The sequence below is a fragment of the Balaenoptera borealis genome, assembly GCF_965194805.1.
Source record: "Balaenoptera borealis genome assembly, chromosome: 19".
In the NCBI taxonomy this organism is placed as follows: Eukaryota; Metazoa; Chordata; class Mammalia; order Artiodactyla; family Balaenopteridae; genus Balaenoptera; species Balaenoptera borealis.
The window spans coordinates 3,287,401-3,313,552 of record NC_138878.1 but is presented as its reverse complement, the minus strand read 5'-3'; the positions used below and the strand labels follow the sequence as shown (position 1 = coordinate 3,313,552).

Here is a 26,152-nt window from a genome sequence, read left to right as displayed (position 1 = left end):
TGCGCGCCGGGCCCGCCCCCGGCCTTAAATTAGCGCGGGCGCCCGGGGCCGCGGCGCATCTCCGGAGCTCGGCGGCGGGCGTGGGAACGCGGGCGGCGGCCGAAGGCTGGCGGCGGCGCAGGTGGGCGGCGGGCTGGAGCACCGGGGGCGCGGGCGGCGGCCTGGGGGTCCTGGGCCTGGGGCGCAGGCGGCGGGCGGCGGCGCAGGTCGGCCTGGGGCGCGGGCGGCGGCGGGCGGCGCAGGTGGGCCCGGGGCCTGGGGCGCGGACGGCGGGAGGCGGCGCAGGTAGGCGGCGGGCTGGGAGCCCGGGCCGGGGGCGCGGACGTCGGCTGGCGTGGAGGCAGCGGCCGTGCAGTCTTGGTCTGCTTTCTCTGTCCTCGTTTTCTCCTGAATCCGAACCGAGCATCCAGGTGCGGCTGCTCCCAGAGATTGGCTGTTGCTTTAAAATAATCTCGTTTTTCTTAAAATCTGGTTGGCATGGAAAACTGTAGAATGGCCCGTACAATGCAGGGAAATATTGACCCCCTTGTTGTAAGACCTTCTCCTTTCCCGCTCAAATCCTACTCTTGGAACAGGGCTGGAGTCATAACTGTGAAACTGCCCCTTGTACAGCCGCGCTGGTGGGGTTAGATTGTGACGGGGCGGGCTGGATTTTTAAATTCTGATCGATGACAAGTAAGACTTCTGAGTGCGGTTGGAGGTCTTTTGTTTCCATAATAGCCCGGTCGTTCCTGGCAAGAAAGTCTGCTTAGGGCTCACAGCTAAAAGAGCATTTTGGTGTAACATGAGCCCCAGGGCAAAGGGCAGACTTTTCTAAGGTGAGGTGTGCTCCTTACCCAGAGGGGCGGTGAAGTGCTTTGTGAATGGAAACTAGAGACTGGATTTTCCAGAGTTTAAACTACCCCCCAACGTATGCGGGATGTAACCCACTTTTTTTGAAAGCCAAGTTAGGAGCCAGCCCTTAAATGACAGTCTTTTTGGATTATGGCAGTTTCCTCTCCAGCGAATTGGGAGAGGTTTAGGTATTTCAGCAAGATTGGGACCAGGAGGAGAAATGGCTTTTGTGCTTTTGGTCTTATGGGTGTCCAGGGCAAATGACCAGGCGCCCTGAGAGACGTGGGGAAGGTGAGTCCTGCACCTGCACCACCTGTCAGGCCCTTCCTGGAATCCGGGTTGGGTGGGCCCAGGGCAGCCTCCTATCACCTCCTGCCTGGGAAGCCTGATCCCCGGCTGATTTATAGGGATGCAGATTAGCTCCAGATAGGACTTGGCCATAAAGAGAATTATTACCTAAAAATCGAGGAAGAGGAAGTTTTAAACATGTGACTGGGCTTATAAACGTTTCCTGGCTCTGTATTTGGTGGAATTTTGTTAGTGTTTAGTAAATTGTTATGGATCACACTGTAAAAGAATCTTAGGCTTTTAACGCCACTTAGAATCTTGGAGGGGGGCTTTCGGTGACAATTTAGGTGAGCTGTCCATATGCTGAGATCCTCTCACTTAACCGTGGCTTTTCTCTGCAGGGTGAGTAAAATGAGATCCTGCTGGGGGCCTTGGGGGTCGGGATGCCTCTCTGGGCCTCAGATTTTTGTCTTTTGAACGAAGCGGGGGCTGGATTAGATGATTTCTAGAATATTTTCATGTTCTGTGACTCACTCTTCCTCTCAATGCCATTCTCTTACTTTTTTTTTTTTTTTTTTTTCTTTTTCTTATAAATCACCACAAGATTCGTCCTTAACAGTTTGGGGGTTATGAATCCATTAGAAATCCTGATGAGAAGGTGTTGACCCGCTTTCTAGCAAAATGCCCGTACAAACAAAACTTTGCTTTTTATTTCAGGAGGCTCCTGGAGCATGGACTCCAGTTTATGAACTTTGTACTAAGGGGGTGAGCAAAATGCTAACAAGCGGGAACATTTCATTTAATCGACAGATCCGCAGACACCAGCCTTCTTTTGTGTTCCGGTCCCTTTGGCCCTCCTCCACACAGCTCCTTCCTCAGGTGAGGGGAGATGCTCCATCTTTCCTCCAGGAAAGCCCTGTGGGAATCTCTGCCCTGCTAAGTTATTTTCTGGGGTGCGTGGTGGTGTCGTTTCATCTCTCTCACCAGGTGTCCCTCCCAAACCTGTCCCTTCCAGTTTATAAACACGAGGGACTGTTTTCAAATTCTGGGACTTTGAGATCCATGCACTTTGCCGATGAGGAGAGCCTCAGAGAGATGGTCAAGTGACTTTCCCAAGGTCTAGTTAGAGAAAAGCCTTCGCTGGGGTCTACAGTTTCCAAATCGAAGTCCGGTTCCCATTTCACACGCTTCACTCCTTTTGAATCCACAAACGGGCAACTGGAGTTAATTGGATGAAAAAGTTACAGGTGGCGCTCATGGGCCCTCACCTCCTCCTACCTGGGACCTGGACCCCTTCTCTGACCGCATAGCCATCTGCGGGGTGGCTGGAGTGTCCAAAACACACACACACTTTTTGCTTTATGGACCAGGATGGCTCTGGATGTGACCATGTTCTTAGGGATGTTATGTCTTGTCACTGCTGATTGTTTCAAATTTGTTGGCCTGAAGAGGTCACATTTTAATCGGAAGAATTGAAATGCTGTTTTTTTTTGGGTGGGCGTCTGTCCAACCGCCTAGGGGATTTCCACCCTGTTCTTGTAAACGTGGGCTGTGAGTCGATACGGTACGGTCGTGCTCTCTTTCTCTGTGCTGTTGGGAAAGCTGTCTGCTCTGGCTAGAATGTTCTTCCCAAGGGTGTCTTTGGGCGCCCGGGGTGGTGAGGCCCCCAGATTCTGGTGCATTCTGGGAGAGGCTAGCTTTGCTCTGTTCTGTCACTGCAGTTGTTTTCCTCACTCTTGTCCTCTATCTCCCAGTTGGTCATAAGAGTTCCTGAGGAGGCAAGTTGGGACAGTAGTAACAACATGTGCTATTGAAAGAGAATCTTCTCAGGTCCAGGCAGTGTGTGAGGTGCTCTATATGTGTGGTCTGAGTCCTCACCATGACAACGCCCGGTATCTGCAGTTATCCTGGTGTGTCAGCCAGCGTAGCTGCCACTCCGAGGTTAAATGACGATCCAGGCTCACCCGGCTGAGGGATGGTGAGACTTGAATGGGACCCCAGCTTGGTCCCATTCCCAAAGCAGCTGTGAAGGGGCAATCTAGAAGGGATAGCCTTGAGGATTTCTTGTTTCTCGGAGAGCACAAATGTCATATTTGCTCTCGCATGCTGGTCCAGTGGGGCATTAAGTCATGGAATTGGCTCTCAGAGCGATCGACTGCTCATTGAGGGCACCTGAAAAGGTGAAAGTGATTTCCCCCATCTCCTGCTAAAAATGGAACGATGAGTGACGCTCTCAGATGCGGCTGTGTTTGCGTGAAACAGAACAGGGGGTGAAAGCTGGAAAGAGCACAGCCAGAGCCTTAGTTGGGGCCACATCTCTGACGCACAGCTGCAGATTTCCCAGTGAGCTTTCAGTTTCCATTCAGGGCTGGAGGTCCTGGAAGCCGGCATTGTCTTCTCACAGCAGGTGGCCCAGAGTTCCTGGATCCGTGGGTTTCCCCCAAGCCGGCACCTGTGTTGTGATCCTCTGATTTTCCTGTTAGCAGTTCTTGGCTGTTGAGTACCTGGGGTGCTGTGAGTAATTAGACAGTGTTTGTAATTTCACAGGCTATGTTTTCTCTTTCCAAGGATGTGTGACCGCAACGGCGGCCGGCGGCTGCGGCAGTGGCTGATTGAGCAGATCGATAGCACCATGTACCCAGGGCTGATCTGGGAGAACGACGAGAAGAGCATGTTCCGGATCCCTTGGAAACACGCTGGCAAACAGGATTACAACCAGGAAGTGGACGCCTCCATCTTCAAGGTAGTGGCTTGGCCTCCCTGCCACCTCGTGAGCTCCTGGGGGAGCTGTGGAGTGATTGCTGTCTTTCTTATTTGCTTGAAAGTTAATCCAATTTTTCTTAAAACAAATGAGTGCCGAATGTGTCTCAAAAAATATAGTAGGTGATTTTACACCTGTTATACGATTTAACCCCATTCCAGGTTAGTTGTATATTGTTGGCATTTTCCGATGAGGGAAACCGAGGGCACTTTCTTCCCTTGCGCTACCATTTCTTTTGCATGAGGACTGGCAAACACAGAGAGAAAATACTTCTTTTAGACTGAGACCTTTTCCCCCGGGCTGCCCCCTAAATTCCATTTAGAATTCTAGGAAAGGCTTAATTCTTCATTCTTTCAGAGTTGCTACTTCTGCTTGGCAGTGGAGGGTCAGCTCAGATGAGAGAGACACCATCTGTCATGACTTCTGGGGCCAGGTCATGTGGGTGTCCTGAACCTGCAGCCGGTGTCTAAAACTAGCCCACTTCCCTTGAGAATCATCAGTACCCCAAGCATGGAGCGAGCTGCTGTGTAGTTCCACCACGTGCACTGAGACAGCGGCGCTGACTGAGAGTTTGCTCTGTGCTAGGCCCAGCCCCACGTGTTTTATTTGTTTTCCTCCCACACAATCCTATGCAGTAGGTGCCGTTCCTGTCCTTGTTCTGTAGAGGCTCCAAGAGAAGTGACTTGTCCAAGATCTCCCAGCTCTTGGATGGTGGAGGCAGTGTTTGAACCCAGGCATCCCAGCCGTGAGCCCAGGCTCCCAACCCCTAGCCGTACCCATCACCTAGATTCAGGCAGAAGAGCTAGGGCATCCCAGCTCTGCAGCCCAGCCGGCTCATCAGGATCCCCCGTCGGTCATCAGGGCCACAGAAGTGTGGGCTCCACCCCTTGGGAGATTTGGAGCCCTAGGTCCAAGGTGAGCCCAGGCCTCCATGTTTGCAAACAGACATGTCAGAGGTGATCCGACTCAGAATCTGGGTTGCAAACTGCTGCCATATGTGCTTGTTGTGTGGGCATTTGGGGGCCAGAGTCCGGGGAGGGGAGAGTGAGTGAGTGTGGGGAGGAGCCAGGAGGCTGAGCAGGGTGGGGGGCGGGCAGAGCCAGACCCCAGGCGCGCATGAGTGAGGGGAGCAAAGGCCTGCAGGACCCCAGCGCAGCACTGGACCCTTAGCCGGGATGACTGTCCCCGACACAACCAAAATGACAGAGATTGTACCTTGGCCCCGGAGCAGAGCACTGATAGGTCAAAGCTGGCTCATGAGGCATTTCAGTCCTTCACGTCTCTGCCTGGTGTTTGCAGGGGGGCTGCACGTCTTAGCACTTCTGTTACTGTGTAACCCGGGTCACAGAGCTCTTTGACAATCTGATGCCAGTTGCCTGCCCCTCCAAGAAAAGTGGGCGCGTGCGGACGTTCTGCGCTCACCTTCAAGGGGGCCCTCGTGGCCTGGACCTCCATCCGGCAGGTTTCTTCCCTTCAGGGACCCCAGGTCGGGAGCCTGGGCACTGCTCATGCCTCCTTTCTCCTCCTTGGTGGCATCGTGGATTCCTCTCTTGGAGAAGCTTTTTGCCTTTGGCATCACAGTGAATTTCTCTTGGGAATGGCTCCATCTAAATTTTAATATTGCCCAAGGTGCAGCCAGTCGATTGGGAATTCTAGATCACAGATGGCTGTAAGCCAGGGCTCCGCCACCTGGGGCCAGATTGTTCCTTGTGTGGCTCCGTCTTGTGCACCTCAGAGGATGTTAGCGTCATCCTGGCCTTGACCTTCTAGATGCCGGTAGCACCCTCTGCCCCACTGTGACAACCAGAAATGCCCCTGACGTTGCCAGATGCCCCCTCCCCACTGAGAACCCTGCTAGGAGCGGACCGTGGCCAGGATGAACAGATTGAAGCGGAGGCGTGGGGGTGCTGAGGGCACAGTTGGAGGCTGACCATCCGTAAAACTGCTTCAGGAGGGGGCTGGGGGCGGGACCAGTGGCTGCACGGCCCCGCTTGTGGCTTGCCGGCGGAGATGCAGGCCTCTCCATTCACCCTGCTCCCGCTCTGCTCTGGGGGGTAATGAAATAGAGCCCCAGATTTATACAGCTTATGCAATGTTCTTCATGGCCGTTTCAACAGCGTTGAGAAAAATGTGCAAGATTCCCAATGTTTCCGTTGATTACGCAGTCCCTCAGTGTGGCAATCTGAAATGAGTCTACAATCTCGGCAGGAATGGGGGCGGGAGGGAGACCGGGCGCCCACCCAGAGCTGGGCGGCCACCCGAAGGGCGACAGCCTGGGCTGCTGGACACGCACATGGTGGAAGGACCCGTCTGGCCCGTCCCCACGTGGTGCTCACTTCCATCCACCAAGGGGCACGTCTCTGCCATGTCCACCAACAGAGCTCTGCTGTTGGAAGAAGCCAACAGTCAGGCCTTGAGCCATCTTGAGGATTTTCTGTTTAAGTAGAGAACCTTTTGTTTCAAACATTCAAAGAAAACCTTTCAAAAATTTATGAGTTAAGAGAGAAAAAAAAAAAATGAGCCTGCTTTCCTGCCTTAGTCAGGGATCGTAAGAAGCCACTTATACCAGAGAATCCTTCATTGTCTGCAGGTGTCATTGTGAGGTCAGCTTCGTGGTGTGGACCAGAGACGGGAGATTGAAAAAGACATTAGTTCATTTTGTATTATCCCTGACTGTACTGATGAGGCCCTGATATCAGCTCATATTTATTCTTAAAAAAGTATTTTGCCTCCTTTTCATAAAGTTGAGGGGGAAGATCTAGTTAACTGAGGGTTATGACTCGTTAATTGTTCTGCCATTGACCAGGCTTTGTGACAGGTCTGAATAAATTAGAACTTACTTAGTAGCAGATATTTCAAATTCACTAGGCCTTCGAGGAAAAAAATCACATTTGACTTTTAAAGCACAAAATGAGACAGTAATGTTTTTTGTTTTCAAATTTTATTGAAGTGTAGTTGACTTACAATGTTGTGTTAATTTCTGCTGCACAGCAAAGTGACTCAGTTATACATATATATATATTTTTATATTCTTTTCCATTCTGGTTTATCACAGGAAATTGAATATAGTTCCCTGTGCTCTACAGTAGGGCCTTGTTCCTTATCCATTCTGTATTTAATAGTTTGCATCTGCTAATCCCAAACTCCCAATCATCCCTCCCCCTTGGCAACCACAAATCTGTTCTCTATGAGTCAATAATGTTAAATGGGGAAGAGCCGGTGGTCCCGGGTTTAACGCTGGCTGCTGACGAGCGCAGAGCAGCACACGGGCAGGGGAGACGTAGGTTCCGGTGTATTCTGAGCCGCTGCGTGGCTGCTGATGGCCTCAGATCACTCTGTTCTGTCTAGCATTTGCTCTTGAAGAGTCCTGAGAGATCACCCAGGTAAGCTGGTACTTGCGAGCTGGCCAGAGAGCCCTGCAAGGGCTCAGGGCAGGCTGGCGGTGGGGCGCCCGATGCAGCCCGGTGCACGTCCTGACTGCGGGGCCCTGCTTTGCTCTTTGGATCTGGCTTTCCTGATGGGGTGAGTGTGAGCTTTGAATGGACGGGTGCCCACGGCAGTGCCCCGTGGGCTGTGCAGCTCTGGATACACCCCAGCTGGTCTAACATGGCCCCCAAATCCACGCTCTTCCAGGCCCATTGGTAACGCGGATTACCAGCTCAGTGGTTCTCAAATGAGGGTGTGTGTGAGTCATGATAGTACTTCCTTAGGGGACACTTGGTAGTGTCTGGAGATGTTCTGGGGGTCACAGCGGGGAGAGGGGATGCTACAGGCACTGAACTTGTCTTACATCAGGGGAACAAGCCAGGCCGATTTTATAAATTTTATTTATTTATTTGGCTGCGTTGGGTCTTCGTTGCTGCGCGCGGCCTTTCTCTAGTTGAGGCGAGCGGGGGCTACTCTTCGTTGCGGTGCGTGGGCTTCTCATTGCGGTGGCTTCTCTTGTTGCGGAGCACAGGCTCTAGGCACGTGGGCTTCAGTAGTTGTGGCATGCGGGCTTCAGTAGTTGTGGCTCACGGGCTCTAGAGCTCAGGCTCAGTAGCTGTGGAGCACGGGCTCTAGAGCGCAGGCTCAGTAGCTGTGGCGCACGGGCTTAGTTGCTCCGCGGCATGTGGGATCCTCCCAGACCAGGGCTCGAACCTGTGTCCCCTGCCTTGGCAGGCGGATTCTTAACCACTGCGCCACCAGGGAAGCCCTACCAGAACTATTTTAAATGGGAATCTGACTCAAGGTGTTATGGAGTTCCTGGCCACCTAAGTCAGAATCACTGGGATGTTGGCTAAAGATACGGGTTCCCAGACCTAACCCACAGGTACCCAAGGAGACTCTTGAGGGGCAGGGCCCAGGAATCCCTAGCTTAACGAGCTTCCCAGGGGATCGGTACATGCGTTAAGCTTGGGAACACCTGCCTGCTGCTTGCTGAAGTAGAAATTCCTTGGGTTGGAAGTCGGAACAGCTGGTTTTTAATCCCACACTGGGTCACCTTGGGAAAGTCAGCTCTTAGAATTTCATTTTCCCGGGTGAGGGTTGAGAATTCCCTCCAGATCTCCTATTATTTTAGGCTGGAAGACATGTCTGATTTTGCCTGACACCAAACGTTATTTTCACCTGACAGTAGTGACCTCCTGATTGGTGTGTCTGTATTCCAATTTTGAAATCTAAAAACTGTGCCCATCCACGTTTTTAATTTTTTTTTTTTTAAATACTGCCCCATTTTACATTTTGACTTAAAAGTTTCCAGCTTTGAATTTCTGGTCCTAGTTCAGATTCTAAGGTTTGGAGAGGTCAGAAAATGGAGCTGTAAAAAAACCCACAGAGAGGGAAAACATTTCTTTGCATTTTAAACAGTACCCTGGGGAGCGGTAGGGGAGAAGGGGGTGGGGAAGGTTAGAATAAATGCCAAAATGCAAAACAAAATTGCTGTTAAAAGTAGCAGGGCAGTGGATGACCGCAATCAGACTTTTTTGCAAATGTTCCCTTTTCACGCTAAATTTTAGCTAGAGGTTGATTTGAAAAGGCAACAAATTGCTCTTTGTTTTGAACATTCTAGTGAAACCATGTGAAGCTTCCTCTTTGTGCTACTTGACCTCGGGCTCCTCCCGGCCCTCTGGTCCAGGGGAGGATTTGCAGGGGGCAGAGCCAAGATACGTACGTACGTGTGTGTGTGTGTGTGTGTGTGTGTGTGTGTGTGTGTCCCTCCGTCCTTGGGCCTGGGTCCGAGCAGGGGGCAGAACCAAGATACGTGTGTGTGTGTGTGTGTCCGTCCGTCCTTGGGCCTGGGTTCGAGTTCCGGAACGCCCTCCCCCCGACCTGGGTCTTTTCACTTCTGTCAGAGGAAGTGGTCTGCTTGGGGTCTCTGAGCCCTGAAATCCTGGACTGAGGACCTTCAGGAGGGCCAGCAGAGCAGGTCCTGCCCGTGGCCCTGGGTGTGTGTGGTCCCGGGGCCAGCTGGGTACTTCATGGGTTTTCTTCTCTTCCTTCAGGCCTGGGCCGTTTTTAAAGGGAAGTTTAAGGAAGGGGACAAGGCCGAGCCGGCCACATGGAAGACGAGGTTACGCTGTGCTTTGAACAAGAGCCCGGATTTTGAGGAAGTGACAGACCGGTCCCAGCTGGACATTTCTGAACCGTATAAAGTTTACCGAATCGTCCCCGAGGAGGAGCAAAAATGTAAGTATCCTTTCTTTATGGGCACTTGGCCCAACGGAGGCCGCCTGGGTCTGGGGTTCGAGTCGCCGCCCACGGGGTCCAGCTAAACAGATAGTTCTCTCCTTTACGTCAGCAGAGGTTGAGGTCTCCTTCCGCTGACCTCACCCACCATCTGCTGACTGTGGCAGCTTCCAGTTGAGAGGCAGCGGACGGGAGGAAGGGGCGGGAGACGGGGTGGCAGCTGGCACTGCCGCTCGCTGCCTGTTGGACCAGGAGCGAGCGCTGGGGCCTCTCTGGGGCGCAGCAACGGGCTTGGATGGGAGCAAGGCTCCCCGAACAGTGCCGATGAGGGATTCCTTTTGTTTTCTAGCAGCTTGCAGAGCAGGCCAGGAGAAAATAAGGCGGACAAAGAAGGGATGGCTGATAGGGGTTGAGGGCAGAGTTCTTGAATGAACTTGCAGATGGCGCGCTGTTGGCTTCATTGCTGGAGATCGGATATGCTTCTAGATACTAGATCCTGGCCGTTGTTTGGGAACCCCCAGATGTGATCATTCCTGAAGTCTCCTCCCGCTGTAAAATCCCAGGAAAGCAGTTGTGAGGAGATTAAAGCAGAATAGCAAAAACCTGCCTCACATCGCCCCCGCCCTAATGTCCACACTCTGCTCTGGTCAGACTTCACTAATCGATCAGGATGTGTTGAGCTCAAATCTGGCCTCAGGCGTTTTCAAAGTGCTGTGCTCTGCAGCTGCTACAGATTAGAGCTGGCCCAGGAGATGAAACCTAATTACCACCCCTAGTTAAAAACATTCTTTCAGCAGGTTGACTTTCTTAGCCGTTTGATGTAGCAGTTAGAATCTTGGCACAGCATCCTTTCCTCCATGGCCGCTTAGTCAGTCGTCCAGTAATGCTGGGAAGAAAATAGAACCCTTGAAAACTGCCTAGGGCTGGGCAGGAATTCTGAGTTTCTGAGGGGGCTCTTCCCACTGCAGGGAGGTTGAAAATGTTGGTACGTAATTTTTAAAAAGTTAAGATCGTGACTCTCAGAAATAAATGGTGAGCCTGGGTCGGAGAGTAGTCTAACTCATTAACGAGGGCACCAGCGTGCCGTCGTCTAAGATTGCTTCACAGAACATGCAACGCAGGTGCGCACGGTCAGTGAAAGGCAGAAGGCTGAGCCGAACCTGTGAGTGTCCTGCCCGGGCAACACAACCATGCTTGGGGGTGATCTTCTCTAGTGATCATTTGTAGCTTAGTTGTCTGTGAATTAATACCTAACTCTACTGAGTCTGAACCCTAATGGATAATCAGTAGGAAGTCAAACAAACTGACCTTCCCCATGGAGAATCAGATGGCCCTGAGGGGGACACCTCTTAGCTAATACTCTGGGGTGCTCTATTGCCGTCTGACTTCCAGTTTTGGATAAATTTTTCATCATCACAAAGTATAATAAATTGTGACTTGAAGGAATAGAGAAGTTTCTCTTAACCCTCCCACCCACAGGGTCAGCCAAGCTTGAACGGGCAGGTTACCCTGGCTTGTTTATAGCTCGGAGCGCAGCCTGTATCACCTGCAGGGGTGGATGTTACAGAAGCAGCGGTTCTCAGGGGGCAGAGAAGCCTCGCATTTGCATAATGTCTAGGTGGGCGCACTCTCCTCTGTACCTCAGTGGTTTGCTGGCTACTCTGGGGGTGCCCCACCTGCCCCCTGCTGCCCCCATCAGCAGCTTCTGAGTGATTTTTTCAAATCAAAATCAAATCAATATTCAGTCCGGATGAAACAGTGGGTCAATTCTACAGATGATTGGGACCGATGAATTCCAGCAAACGAGTGTTTGTTGGTCATAATACATCTCACATGGATAAATGTAATGAGGTGAGTTTCTGGCTGGGGAAGAGGCCTGAGAGGGGGGAAGAAACTAGCCAGTCCAGAGTGCTTGTCGTGGGAACGCTCGTGTGCCTTTAGACGGTTCCTGCCGCAGGCGGGTTCCAGCCTGGGCATCCGCGAGCCTTTATGGTGCGCCACGTGCGTGCACAGATGCACACATGTCTATTGGGAAAGGCCAAAATGAGATTTCCTGCCCATTAACTTTAAAAAAAAGACTCCAACCTGCAAACACATTTTGTCAGGAAATCTTTGCGTGTCAGATGCCCTAGCTTGTAACTCTAACCTCTGTTGGTTGTAGAGTAGATCTGATTTGAGTTCATCTTAGATCTCAGCAAATAGAAGGAAGATACCAAAGTGCTGCCTTGGTCCTCTGAGTGCTGGACACAGCAGCAGCCGACTTCTCTTGTGCCTGCTGACCAGATGACTGAAGCAGCGCGGGAAAAAGGTTTCTAGGCCTTTCCCAAACCAATGAAGACGCACATTGGCTTCTGTTTCCTTCAGCCTAGCCTTAAGAAAAAGCACTGACTGTGGCCCTGACGATGGTTGTGATGCCTCAGTGCTGGTTGTCATGCGCTTGTCCGGTTTTCCGTAGGCAAATTAGGCGTGGTGGCTCCCGGCTGCATTAGTGAAGCCACAGAGATGGAGTGCGGTCGCTCCGAAATCGACGAGCTGATCAAGGAGGTGAGTGGCGGCAGCGTTTCCAGAGGTCCGGCCCCGACAGAAGCTGCGCGTGTTCGGTGGAGAGCAGCGCCATCCCGAATGCTCTGCCGAGGCATCCGGGGCCGCGGGCTCTCGCTCGCTCAGGGATGGGGCGTGAGGACCTGCCATCCTCGCGAGGCCAGCCTCGAACCGCTGGTCAGCCCCCTGCAGCTTACAGCTTGTCCTTCATCCCAAGGGCTGGGGCCGAGCTGCCTGCTCTGCAGCAGTGAAGTTCCCTCAAGCTCTAAGCTTGTCATATTTTAAACATTTTGAATGGCACCGTATATTCCCTTGCCTTTTTAGGCAGGCTGTAGTGAAAAAGTAAACGTTCTTTGCTGCTTGGGGTTGTCGTCATGATATGGATTATCATACAGCTCTCGCACTGGTTACTAATATGCAGCTCTTAGTCCTTGATGGGTTGGAAAGCCATACAACCAGGCTTATTAGAATTGGACACAAGCTCATAGTTCATAGGCTATAAGTGAAGGCTTAATGGGGTCTCCTTAGGCAAAACACGTGCGTTTTTGAATACTAATTTTAGCTACCTTTAGCTTCATAGCTATGTTTTTGTGCATGTTGCAAGGCCGACATTGCCGAGCTAAAATTATTCCGCACAGCCTTGCAAAAGGGGGTGTGGGTGCTATACAGATTCTTCTCAACACTCACATGGCACTAACAGAATCCTCTGGAGTGCTTTGAGGGAGAGAATGTAGATAACAAGGTGTAGCCTCCTCTGGGCTGTCTGGCTTTCCTGCAGATGGCAGCTGTTAAGTCTCTGGGTGGGCTCTGGCAGCAGACCCAGTGAATTCCTGGCTTCATTTCTTTCCAGTGATGTCCCGTTTTCCATACAAGGCTTTCCAGCCAACTCAGCTGAGAGAGATACTTGCGTTGGCACGTGAGGATCCCAGCGAGAGCAGGTCTCCAAACGTTTTCTCACTGGGTTTGCCAGCCTCCTTTAAGGACTGGGTCAGAGATGGAAAGTCTAGACGTGGTGCGTGGAGTGAGATTGGCTGGAGCGCGGGAGACTGTGTCTAAGGTCACCATGTGCTTCCCCAGGGCGTTAGGGCAGCTGGGTGACCTGGCCATTCGGTTTTGCAATAGGCACTTCCATGTAAAAGGCCAGTAAACACATGAGGGGCCCCGCGAGGCTAGTGATTCGGTCTCGTGGTTTGACCACTCAGCCTGGTGGATTTATTGTCTTGGATCTTTGAAGATGCAGAGTGAAACTTTGCTTCATCTCGTGCGATAGAGATGACAACGTGGTTTTAGTTAAGTCTGGAAGCCCAGTGACAGCACCGCTCTCCTCTCTCGCCCCTGCCCCAGCCTCCCGTGGACGATTACATGGGGATGGTCAAAAGGAGCCCCTCCCCGCCCGAGGCCTGCAGGAGTCAGCTCCTCCCAGACTGGTGGATGCAGCAGCCCAGCGCAGGTGAGGGCGGGGGCCCCCCCGCACTGCGGGGGATGGGGGGGGGGGCAGAGGTGTTCCCATGGCTACCGGCCTTCACTCCTTTCTGCTTGGGGCGGGGTGGGCGGGGAGGCTACCGTGATCCCTATTTTCCTGAAGGTGACTGAGCCCAGAGAGCTGGCGTGGCTTCCGGCCCCGAGGGCGCAGCCCAGCCACGCCTTTGCGCCCCACTTGCCACTGTCCCCTGGAGGCACAGTGTCCTTCCCGTAGGCGGTGGCGCGCCCCGCTGTGCTCCTGGGAAGGGCGGACGGAGGGGCGGGAGACCAGAGGGAAGATGCAGCGGGGCTTGTAGGTCCGTTAGGACAGTCTTGTGACATGAGGACCCCTGAGAGCCAAGGATAGCCGAGGGCATCTGAGATGGGGAGAGCTCGGAGCCCTGGATTCGAATCCCGTGCCAGGAAGTTGCATATCTTATTCGAGCCTCAGTTTACTTGACTATAAAATGGAGACACCAGGACCTGCCCCCAGGGTCGTGAGGACAAGCGAGGCCTTCGCCCTTTTCTTAGCTTCTGATGCCCCCGCCCCTTGAAACAACCCTCCCTCCTGGGGCACGAGCGTCTTTGCCTCCTCCCTCGCCTCTTTGCCCCACCGTCCCCTGTGGGAGACCGGGAGGTAGCGGCCTCACAGTTGGCCAGGCTGCTGGGGGACGATGTCGCCCCGAATCCCTCTGCTGCGGCAACGCGACCGGAACACTCGCTGGGCTCCGGGCTCCCCTCCGGGGCAAGGCCTGGGTGCGGGGCCGCAGTCCAGGGTATTCCAGCAGCAGACCCTGGGGCGGGAAGGAAGTGTGGCCCCGTGGTGTCACGCCGACACGCAATCAGAGATTCCACAGCACAGGGGAAGGCTCCGCCCCCTGCCCGCCGGTTGGGTTGAGGTCTGGCTTTATGAAACAAGGGTCGCTGTGCCGGGAGGGAACACCCTGAACGCGGCGGAAGCCTGCGGCGGGGCCTCAGGAGCACACACGTGCGGCTCCTAAGGAGACTGGGTTCCCGCACACGGCTGGGGGTCTGGCTGGGTCTGAAGCTGCTTTTGTCTCTCTCCAGCAGGCCTGCCGCTGGTGCCAGGGTACAGCACCTACGACGCGCACCACGCAGGTACGGAGGGGCGCGGGGCGGGCTGGGGGCGGGCCAGGCGAGCTCTTTGAAGACAAAGCTCTCAGGACCCGTGGGGGCCCACGAGGGTTGTGGACGAGCGCGATCCGGTGTCGGAAGTTGGGAGCCCGATTCCTCCTTCTCACTGTTTGGCTTGCGAGCAAGTGGCGGTCTTGAGCTTCTTTTTGGGTTGAACTAACAGACAGATCCAAAGAGTTCTTTCTGGGTGCAGTTATGCAGGAGAAAGAGCATGGGCACAGACACGCTCAAGGCCCCGCTCTGTGCGACCCCAGGTGGAGGAGCTGAACCATTCTGAACTAAAGGCTCCTGCCCTGTAAGGTAGGGACAGTGGTGACAGCCACCGCAGCAGGGTGCCGTGAGGTTCTAACGGGGTATTGTTACAACTTGCTGGTAGGGACGTAATTGGTCAGTGTTACTGGGGTCAGTTTCCTTTACTGACATACCCTCTCCCACACCCAAGCTTGTAGCGATAAGGCTACTAATAACAATGATGACGACGACAGTGGTGATGGTGTTGATGATGACGGTGGTGGTGCTGGTGGTGAAGATGGTGCTGGTTGGGTGCCAGGATCCGTGCTGAGACTTTCATGGCCTCATCTCATTACGGCACCACCTCTAGGCAGGTGCCGTTATTGTTCCCACTGCACAGGCTCAGAAACCCTGGGTCATGCAGCTTGTGGGCCGCCGAGCTGGTCCGTTCTGTCTGTGCCCGTCTCTTGCGGGCAGAGGTGGCCTGTGCCACATGGTTGTCTAGTTTTGCCGGGGATTCTGGAATTTACATTCAGGCTCATTGGTGGCATCTTCAGGGCAGAGGAAGGCGGTGTCTTCCCCAGTAGCTGCCTAGTTCTGTGAGAAGCGAGCAGCTTGACTCATCAAGATGGACCACAGGACGTTAGGGCTCCGGGCTTCAGGCCTCCTGGTGTAGCAGAGGAAACGGGGCTCAGGGAGCAGTGTCTCGACCAAGGCCCTCACGGGATGGGTATATTTGGGGGGTGGGTGGAGCCAGGTCTCACCCAGGCCAGAAGGTTATAAAGAAAACAACCCTCCTGTTCTCAGAGCTCTTATCCATTGCACGGCAGCCCTGCGAGCTGGGGGCTGTTAGAACTCCGGCTTCACAGAAGAGGAAACAGGCTTTGAGGTTAAATTGCTGGCCCGAGGTCCCACAGCTGGGAAGCGGGGTGCAGGGTTCAAACCCAGGCATCTGGTGCGAGCCTGTTGTTGAGACCGGTTTATGCCTGGGTCACGGGGCCGTGGCCGGGGGAGTCTGCTGACTGATGCTTTCTGGGGGCAGAAGAGTAGCTGGGCACAGGGCTGCGGCATCTGGGTGAGCAAAGACAGTTTAGGGAGGAAGTTTCCTGGGTTGTTCCAGAGCTTCTCAGCACCCAGCGTGTGAGGAGACTCACAGCCACTGCCTCATGCCGAGAAAGTCCTGAAACGTTCTTGTAGAAGTTGTGGACTTTGGTCCCTCTGTTCCGTTCACACACACCCCACTAGGTGAATAAGCTGTCAAGGGTTCCCTGTTCTTAACCCTGCAGGCAGGAGGCAGTGAGTGAAGCGGACACGTGAAAGGCGCCAGGGAGCGGTAGGGAGTGTGGCAAAGTGGAGCCCCTTGCCCACTGCGCTGCCCTTGGACCCGCAGACCCAGCCAGCCTCGCTTTCCCCATTTACTGTAGAGAAACCAGAGGTCTGGATTTTTATGTGAAACATCCCATGTAAGACGCTGGCAACAGACACGTGTTGACAGCACCCCACTGTGCTGGCGGACCCACACGCGCCTCAGGCTGCCAGCGTGTTCTCGACTGTGTTGTGGAAGTGACTAGGCTCAAGGGCATCGTCTGGAACTGTCAGAGTGGCAGGAGTGGCAGGCATGGAGCTGGCCTGCTGGGGAGGGCTGGGTCCAGGCCCCCAACTTGGCAGTCGCGTCGTCAGGGCGAGCGCCTTCACTTGTCTATGCCCCGGTTTCCTTACCTGGAAAATGGTGTAATTGTGAATAGTCTCCATCTCAAGGGGGTCGCTGTGAGGACTCAGTATACTAATGGATCCCAACCACTGGGCTCAGCACCAGGTACGGCTGTGAGACCAGGGATGGGACACAACTTCAGGGCTCTCATCTACGCAGCTCGTCTTTTGTCCTGTCATCCCAGTTTATTTAACCGTCACTTACATGGTGCTTACACGCGCTGGGCACAAATGCGAGCTCACACAGTTCTCACAGCTGCCCGGGGGTGGGGCCATCGTCTCCACTTTGCTGATGGGGAGACTGAGGCTCGGAGTGGTGGAGCCGCTGCCCGGGCCACCCAGCTGGGGCCACACGCCAGGTGGCCAGGCTCCAGAGTCCGTGCCCCTGGCATCTGTGCTGAGCCGCCACCGTGGTCAGACTGTCCCCCAGCAGGGCTGTCCTTGGTGGGCGAGTGGCTAACCCGGGCGCAGGACGGGGTTGCCGGTGGCCGGGCTGAGGCGCTTCTCCTCCGGGGCCTCCACCGCTCGGCTGGAGCGGCCGTGTGTCCTTGCTCAGGCCTTCCCAGCCCGCGCCACCCCTCAGCAGGGGCCGCTTGCACAGCCCTCCTGGGCAGTCTGGAGCACCTGTGCAGCGGCCGTTCACACGGCCGAGAGGCGCTGGCATGAGATAAGGCCTGGGCGATGACAGGGCGGAGGAGCAGAGCGGTGACAGAGTCAATCTGGAGCATTTCATTCATTTGGGACAAAGGTCAGAATTACTCCGGAGTGTAGGGAGCGGAGCGTGGAGCGTTAGGTGGTGCAGACACGGCACGTGGGGAGGGCGGTGAGCGGGGGATGAGACGTGGGCTGGGATGCGGGTGCTGCTGAGCCCCCCCGGGCCTCAGTTTCCCCAAATGTCAAGGAAACGAGTTGGACTGGACCACCTGAAGCCCCAACCCACAACCCCGCATGATTCGGGAACACCACTGAACTCCGACGTGGGAGAAAATGGAGCAGGGCGTCTCGCTGTTTGAGCGGAGCCCAGTGGGAGGGTCCGAGGAATCAGGAGTGCGCGGCACGTTAACCCCGGCCGGGCAGGTGGCTGCTCGCAGGGCCGCCCCTGATGGTGGGGCAGGTGGGGCCCTGCACAGCTCTCGGGGGCACCATGGAGTTGGGCCACTCACAGCCCGTGTGGCTCCAGAGGCAGCCCTCGGCGGGTCTCGGGCACTTGGAAGGTGCCCTGAACTCACCAAGCTCGTTGGTAGTGCGTGTACTTCTTGTAGCTTAAGGTATTAAGATGCAGGTCCCGCTGGGGGTGTCCCTGGACTCCCTGTTGTCTTCACTCCCACCTTAGAGGTTCCCAAACAAACAGTAGTCACGTGAGCCCCACCTTCGCAGTTGGTTTTCATACCTGGGTACCGCCTGGACTATTATTAATGTCTGACTTTTCTCGAAGTTTCACTTTTAAAAAATTAAGTTTTAATTTAAATGGGGACCATCTATCATTGCCTGTAAAGGTGGAACCAATGCCACTTGCTGTAAGTAGGAACTCAGAGGCCAAAGCAAAGTCAGTGGAAACCAGACACACTGTTCAGAAATTCTGGCCATTATATTACCCCCACCCAAGGCTCAGAGGCTCAAGTGCTCTGCCTCGTTTGAAAGGGAGGTTGTCAGAATTACGTATTAAGGGTCCATCAGCACCAAACAAGGGCTTTCTTTGATCAGAGATGGAGAGAATATTGAAAATGGAATAATCTTTTCATTTATTTAATGCTGTCTCCCCCCGCCCCCCCCCCCCCCAATCATCTTATGTGTGGCACATTTTGGGAAACATTGCCTTAATTTGAGTACTTTTCAGACTTCTTCCTGAGAACAGGTTTGGATGAAAGGTTTTGGAGAGATTCTTAATTGGAAATTCAGGGAACCCCAAGGCGACTGTGGATTTGTCAGAAAAAAGATTACATCTTTGTTTTCACTAACCTGGAAATCAAATCTAGCATTTCTTTCCATTATGAACGTAGGCAGTACTGCGTGTGTTTGCGTGTGTACATATATATGTACATTCATATATGTGCATGTGTATATATGTGTTTGTTTATACATCTAGTATAAATTGTATGTTGTATACATGATAGATAGTGGTAGAGCAGGGCCTGTGAGATGGAGTTATTTTCCTAAGAATTTAAGTTGTCACAACATCGTTTACCCTCAACCGTGACTTGTAAATTACAGCAGTTACGAGACCCTCCCCAGAAGGAGGGAGGACACTCCAGCAGTTTTTACTATTTTGAATCATTGGCTTCCTTAGTGATTCTGTGTATTTAGTCATGCTTATAGAAACCGTGAACTTGCCCAGAATGCCGAAGAGTCCCAGGGCTAAGCCGTCCCCCCTTGGGAGAAAGGCAGGCTCCGGCCATGTTGGCACAGAAGGGACCGGGGCCCCTTCTCCCGCAGCCCCTGACCTGACCCCGTCTCCCCACAGCCTTCTCCCAGATGGTCATCAGCTTCTACTACGGGGGCAAGCTGGTGGGCCAGACCACCACCACGTGCCCTGAGGGCTGCCGCCTGTCCCTGGGCCAGCCCGGCCAGCCCGGCGGCAAGCTGTGTGGGCCCGAGGGCCTGGAGCTGGTGCGCTTCCCGCCGGCCGACGCCATCCCCAGTGAGCGGCAGCGGCAGGTGACACGGAAGCTGTTCGGGCACCTGGAGCGCGGCGTCCTCCTGCACAGCAGCCGGCAGGGCGTGCTGGTCAAGCGGCTGTGCCAGGGCCGCGTGTTCTACAGCGGCAACGCCGCGGCGGGCAGGGGCGGCCCCAACAAGCTGGAGCGCGACGAGGTGGTCAAGGTCTTCGACACCAGCCAGTTCTTCCGAGGTCAGTCCCGACCCGCCTCCCTCCCGCCTGTGTGTCCAGGGGTGGCCCGCGGAGGAGAGGCCCCAGCCAGGGGGCAGCGGGGCGGCCCTGCGTTTGAACCCTGCCCTGCCCGTTCTCCCGGAGCCACCCAGGCCCCTCCCTGCCTGACTCCCGGCGTCTGGAGGGGGTGCCCGCAGAGGGGGCGCCTATGCGGTTCTTTCCTTGCGCAGCTGTTGGAGGATTAAGGAACTTAGCGCCTTGCCACGTCGTTGTGGGCTGTCCCCGGGCCCTGGTTACAGACACAGAGTCTCAGGCCCCAGCTCGGGCCTGCGGGGTCAGAATCCGCATCCTGGCGAGGTCCCCGGGCAGCCGTGTCCCCGTCCTGAGATAGTGACCTTGTGCACGCCCGCACAGGAGCGCTGCCCGAGGCTGCCGTCATCCTGGGAGGCGTGTGGCTAGGATCCCACGCCCGGGAGTTCCTCCTGGAAGGTTGGGACGTGTGAAATCAGTCACTCTGGTCCCCTGAGGCTGCTGGCCAGAGAACTCCCGGGGGCTTTCTGGAGAAGGGGCCCCGTGAAGGGGGACGAGCTCAGGTGCGAAAGCCCCGAGTCCACCTGGCCAAGGGGGTCGCAAGGCCAGGATTCGCAAACACCTTCCCCTGCGCTGGTGTCCCTCCAGAGCTGCAGCAGTTCTACAACAGCCAGAGCCGGCTTCCCGACAGCAGGGTGGTGCTGTGCTTCGGAGAGGAGTTTCCAGATATGACCCCCTTGCGCTCCAAGCTCATTCTCGTGCAGGTGAGAACTGGCGGCTTCAGGGCTCGCGTCCAGACCTTGCAGCCTGCACGTCTGGCTGGGGACCAGGCAGCAGGGCCCGGGGGGCTCCACCCGTGTGCAGGCCTGGACGAGCGCTTCAGGTGTGGGAAGGAGACTCTTTTCATCCCTGAACTATCGTCTCATGTTCCAGGACTCCCACAGTCCACGTTGTTTCCACTCCTTTTGTTTAGTTCATTTTTTAAAACTCAAAACCTCCTTTTCAGAAAGAGTCCCCCTGTTCAGTTGTCTTAAGGTCTAAGTTGACAGATTAGGGCTTTGCCAGCCCTTGTTTAACTCTAGTCAAAGAAATGAACTCTAATTGGTGGAATTCTGGACCCTGGCTCGCCAGACTGGAGCGCTACTGGGAGAGTGTACATAGGAGTCTTTGCAGGAAGACTGCTTGCTCGTTCATTCATTGGAGGCCTGGAGGTTCTGATGGATGGCTCTGGAGCCGGGTAATCAGAGAGGCCCACCTCACTCCCCACCTCCATCTCTGACCTTGTGGTGCATGTCCCTCCAGATCGAGCAGCTCTACGTCCGACAGCTGGTGGAAGAGGCTGGGAAGAGCTGCGGTGCCGGCTCCATGATGCAGGCTCCCGAGGAGCCCCCGCCAGACCAGGTCTTCCGCATGTTTCCAGATATTTGTGCCTCACACCAGAGACCTTTTTTCAGAGAAAACCAACAGATCACAGTTTAAGTCTCTCTCTCGGGCACCCCGCCCCGCCCACATCTAGAATTTCATTATTACAATTACTGTCGTAATTATTTAAGGATGTGGATCCCTCTGACCTGGGGTGGAAGGCTTTCCCCTGCTCTTCATTTAGTAAGGGCGTCCTCTGAGTACTTGACAGGGAAAGAGAGCTGTGCCCCACTTCTACCGTTCAGATGTAAGCATCGAAACTCGCACCAAATGCTCTGGAGGCTGTAACTGTAACTTGTGATTAAAACATTTATTTCCTGCATTCTTCCCTAATTACCATTAGTTGCTATGATTCTTTCAGTATTTGGAGATACTTGATATTTCCAAAGACCTGGCGTTCAATTTTATTAGCAAATAGCTGTTTCCAGAACAGAAATCTAGAGTAGAAGATCAATTTTGTTTTTAACTTTGGTTAGAGCTATAGAGTTATGATTTCATATGCTTGATTCAGTGAAGTGTCTTCTTTTAAGCATGTTAATAAGATTTAAAGACACCTGGATACCAGCCTTCCTTTAATAAGTGAAAGCAAAACTCTTGGGTTTTTAGAAGAACGCACTGTCTTCCTAGAATTTGGTGCCAGGAGAGCATTTCCATTGCCAGGTGAACTGGTGTGTTTTCATCTTCAGACAATGAAAACTTTCCTTTTGGGCCTTTGTTGCCAGGAAGAGCCTAGAGCTAAATTTATTTTTTCATTTCTGTAATTAAATCATCTGACATACCTCTCTCTTCTTCGTTCTAAATGGTTTTGACCTGTTTTTAAAATATTTGTACTTTTAATTGCCCTTTTTAAGTTAATTGTCCTATTGTAAACTGCCTTGAATCTTTTTTTTTTTTTTTTTATAAAGTGGGCAGGCTATAAACCACAAGTTCAAAAAATAATTGTGGATGGCACCAGCTTTTTGATCGTGGCTTTGATTCAGTCAACCCATTCGTGGGCCAGCGATGTGGAACATGGGAGGGCAGCTGGAGTCGATTGGGGAACACTGGGTGAGATATGTCAGCTTCTCACCACTACGCTGGTCCCCTAGCCCCAGTACTCCTTGCAGTCAGAGATGACCCCACTCAGTGTGGAGAAAAGGGAACCCTCCTACACTGCCAATTGCAAGGAATGTAAATTGGTGCAGCCACTATGGAGAACAGTATGGAGGTTCCTTAAAAAACTAAAAATAGAATTACCATATGATCCAGCAATCCCACTCCTGGGCATATATCCAGTCAAAACTATAATTCGAAAAGCTACATACACCCCTATGTTCATAGCAGCACTACTCACAGTAGCCAACACGTGGAAATGACCTAAATGTCCATCAACAGAGGAATAGACAAAGAAGGTGTGGTACATATATACACTGGAACACTACTCAGCCGTAAAAAAGAATGAAATAATGCCATTTGCAGCAACATAGCTGGACCCAGAGATTATCACACTAAGTGAAGTTAGAGAAAGACAACTACCGTATGATATCACTTGTATGTGGCATCTAAGATACAACACAAATGAACCTATCTGAAAAAGAAACAGATTCACAGAGAACAGACCTTGTGGTTGCCAAGGGGGTGGCTGGGGGAGGGATGGATTGGGAGTTTGGGATTAGTGGGTGGAAGCTATCATATATAGAATGGATAAAGAACAAGATCCTACTGTACAGCACAGGGAACTATATTCAAAAATCCTGTGATTGATAAACCATAATGGAGAAAAATATGAAAAAAAATATATAATTGAATTGCTGTGCTGTACAGTGGAAATCAGAACACTAAATCAACTATACTTCAATAAAATTAAAATAAAATTTTAAAAAATTGTGGTAAAATACATATAAAATTAAAAAAAAAAATGACCCCACTGCACACCAAATTCTACCCTTCAACATAGTGGGATTCCAACAGAAAAGTCCCAGTTTTAGCCCTGGAAGAACTTACCCTATTTCCTAGCAAATAACATGCATCTACTCCCCAAAAAACACCCACATGTTTTCCCTCAATCATGATACTAATCAAAAGCCAGCTAGAAGCCTGAAAACAATGGCTTGCTTGGCTTTCTGGTTCACAATATGGCACTAACCTTCCAATGTGCAGGATAACATATCTCTACAACCACTTAAAATCACTTTCGTAATTACAAAGCACTTGATACCAATGGCATTTTTCACAGAACTAGAACAAAAAATTTTTAAATTTGTATGGAAACACAAAAGACCCCGAACAGCCAAAGCAATCTTAAGAAAGAGAAACAGAGCTGGAGGAATCTGGCTTCCTGACTTCAGACTGTACTACAAAGCAACAGTAATCAACTCAGTATGGTACTGGCACAAAAACGGAAATACAGATCAATGGAATAGTATACAGAGTCCATAGATAAACCCACACACCTATGATCAACTAATCTATGACAAAGGTGGCAAGAATATACAATGGAGAAAATACAGTCTCTTCAATAAGTGGTTAAAATCAATCAATCAATTGCTAAAAAAAAAAAAGCAGTGGTGCTGGGGAAACTGGACAACTGCATGTAAGAGAATGAAATTAGAACACTCTAACACCATACACAAAAATAAACTCTAAAGACCTAAAATGTAAGACTGGATAGTCTAAAACTCTTAGAGGAAAACAGACATAACACTCTCTGTTATAAATCACAGAATATCTTTTTTGATCCACCTCCTAGAGTAATGAAAATAAAAACAAAAACAAATGGGACCTAATTAAAAGCTTTTGCACAGCAAAGGAAACCATAGACAAAGTGAAAAGACAACCCAGAAAATGGGAGAAAATATTTGCAAACAAAGTGACTGACAAGGGATTAATCTCCAAAATATACAAACAGCTCATGCAGCTCGATATCAGCAAAACAACAACAAGATCCCAATAAAAAAAAGGGCAGAAGATCTAAATAGACATTTCCCTAAAGAAAACATACAGATGGCCAAAAGGCACATGAAAAGATGCTCAACATCACTAATTATTAGAGAGATGCAAATCAAAACTACAATGAGGGCTTCCCTGGTGGCGCAGTGGTTGAGAATCCACCTGCCAATGCAGGGCACACGGGTTCGAGCCCTGGTCTGGGAAGATCCCACATGCCGCGGAGCAACTGGGCCCGTGAGCCACAACTACTGAGCCTGCGCGTCTGGAGCCTGTGCTCCGCAACAAGAGAGGCCGCGACAGTGAGAGGCCCGTGCACCGCGATGAAGAGTGGCCCCCGCTCGCCGCAACTAGAGGAAGCCCTCGCACAGAAACGAAGACCCAACACAGCCAATAAATAAATAAATAAATAAATAAATAAATAAATTTATTTTAAAAACCAGGCAACCAATGAAAACTGTAAAAAAACAAAACAAAACAAAACAAAAAAACTACAATGAGTTACCACCTCACACCAGTCAGAATGGCCATCGTTAAAGAGTCCACAAACAATAAATGCTGGAGAGGGTGTGGAGAAAAGGGAAACCTCCTACACTGTTGGTGGGAATGTGAATTGGTGTAGCCACTATGGAGAACAGAATGGAGGTTCCTTAAAAAACTAAAAATAGAACTACCATATGACCCAACAATCCCACTCCTGCACATACATCCAGACAAAACTATAATTCAAAAAGATACATGCACCCCCCGATGTTCACTGCAGCACTGCTTACAATAGCCAAGACATGGAAGCAACCTAAGCGTCCAGCGACAGAGGAACGGATAAAGAAGGTGTGGTACATACATACAATGGAACACAGCCATAAAAAAGAATGAATGCCACTTGCAGCAACATGGCTGGACCTAGAGATTATCACACTAAGTGAAGTTAGAGAAAGACAACTATTTACCATATGATATCACTTATATGGGGAATCTAGTAAAAAATGATGCAGATGAACTTATTTACAAAACTGAACAGACTCATGGGTATCACAATCAAGTTTTTCGTTACCAGAGGGGAAACATGGGGGGAAGTGATACATTAGGAGATTGGGATTAACACATACACACTACTGTATATAAAATAGATAACCAACAAGGACCTACTGTACAGCGCAGGGAACTCTACTCAACATTCTGTAATAACCTACATGAGAAAAGAATCTGGAAAAGAATGGACATATACATATGTACAACTGATTCACTGTGCTGTACACCTGAAACTAACACAACATTTTAAATCAACTATACTCAATAATTATTTAAAAAATAAGTAAATAAGCACTTGGACATTTTTTCTAAAAAAACAAACGTGTTTTGCTAGATGGGTGTACCCAGGGGCAGGCCAGGATTGGACAGGCACGGCGTGGCTGGGCACCTGCAGGCCCCCCACTGCTTGGGGTCATGGGGGCATGGGGTCTGTGGGCTTGGCCGAGTCGATCCCACAGTCCGTGGAGACACGGGGCAGGTTTGGGGTGGGGGCATTGGTGACGGTCCGTTTGCTTCCCATCCACTCTCTCCAGGGTGGGGGGAGAATTTTCTATTCGTTCTTCTTTCTCCCAGCCTGGGTCACCACCATCCCTGACTCAGAATCTCATGAGGAAAAGGCAAGAGGGGCTTCACCTGTCAACCCTTGTTTTGAGAAGTGAGAGAAGTTGGGGTTTGGGGACACGATTGCCCCAGCTCAGCCAACCCGGTGGCCTTGTAAGAGTCCCTAATAAAAAAATCTGAAAAGTCAAAGAATGCCCTTTTATTCTTCCTGTTGCCACTTGTACAAAGGTGATGGAGATGTGGTGTGAGCGAGATTCCATCACAGGTTCTTCAGGCGTCTGGAATTTACATGAGAATACAGGAAAACTCCAGGAGGCGTGGCTTTTCCTCTTGGGCCAGCAAAGCCGGCATTACATTTTTAAGGATAACAGACCTGTTTTCTGAAGTTTTGTCAGATAAAAAGAGGCTTTAGTCTCTGCTCAGATGACTGTCAAAGCAGACATCTTTAATATGCCGAATTAAGATTTATTTTTGCATCCATTTAAAAAGTTTATTGATCTCTTTATTAAAATAAAGTGCTTTTTTAAACGCTGCTGTGTTCTGTTTTTTGTTTGTTTTTTTTAAGTCATTGTCAAATCTTTTATCATTTTCACCAAATTCTAGATTCTTTAAAGGGGGAATTGCAAAACGATATTGCACTGTGATTTTTTTTAAAAAAATATTTACTTACTTATTTGGCTGCGCCGGGTCTTAGTTGCGGCATGCGG

At 51.7% G+C, this 26,152-nt stretch overlaps 1 protein-coding gene across 5 annotated transcripts; it reads left to right on the top strand.

The window, feature by feature from the left end:
• The first annotated feature begins 42 nt into the window (after nt 1-42).
• Nucleotides 43-24,279, top strand: IRF8 (interferon regulatory factor 8). 5 transcript variants are annotated; one of them, XM_082367040.1, is made up of 9 exons: nt 43-121; nt 3,691-3,865; nt 9,367-9,550; nt 12,006-12,094; nt 13,436-13,541; nt 14,621-14,671; nt 19,110-19,496; nt 20,154-20,269; nt 20,808-24,279. In XM_082367040.1, exons 2-9 carry the CDS (start codon nt 3,692-3,694, stop codon nt 20,982-20,984), a joined length of 1,284 nt encoding a protein of 427 aa, XP_082223166.1. In that variant the 5' UTR covers nt 43-121; nt 3,691; the 3' UTR covers nt 20,985-24,279. The 5 variants fall into 5 exon arrangements, with proteins under 5 accessions (XP_082223166.1, XP_082223167.1, XP_082223164.1 ...); XM_082367041.1 differs by lacking the exon at nt 43-121 and adding an exon at nt 1,983-2,001; XM_082367038.1 differs by lacking the exon at nt 43-121 and adding an exon at nt 2,034-3,529 and having other exon boundaries at nt 14,624-14,671.
• The last annotated feature ends 1,873 nt before the right edge of the window (nt 24,280-26,152 follow it).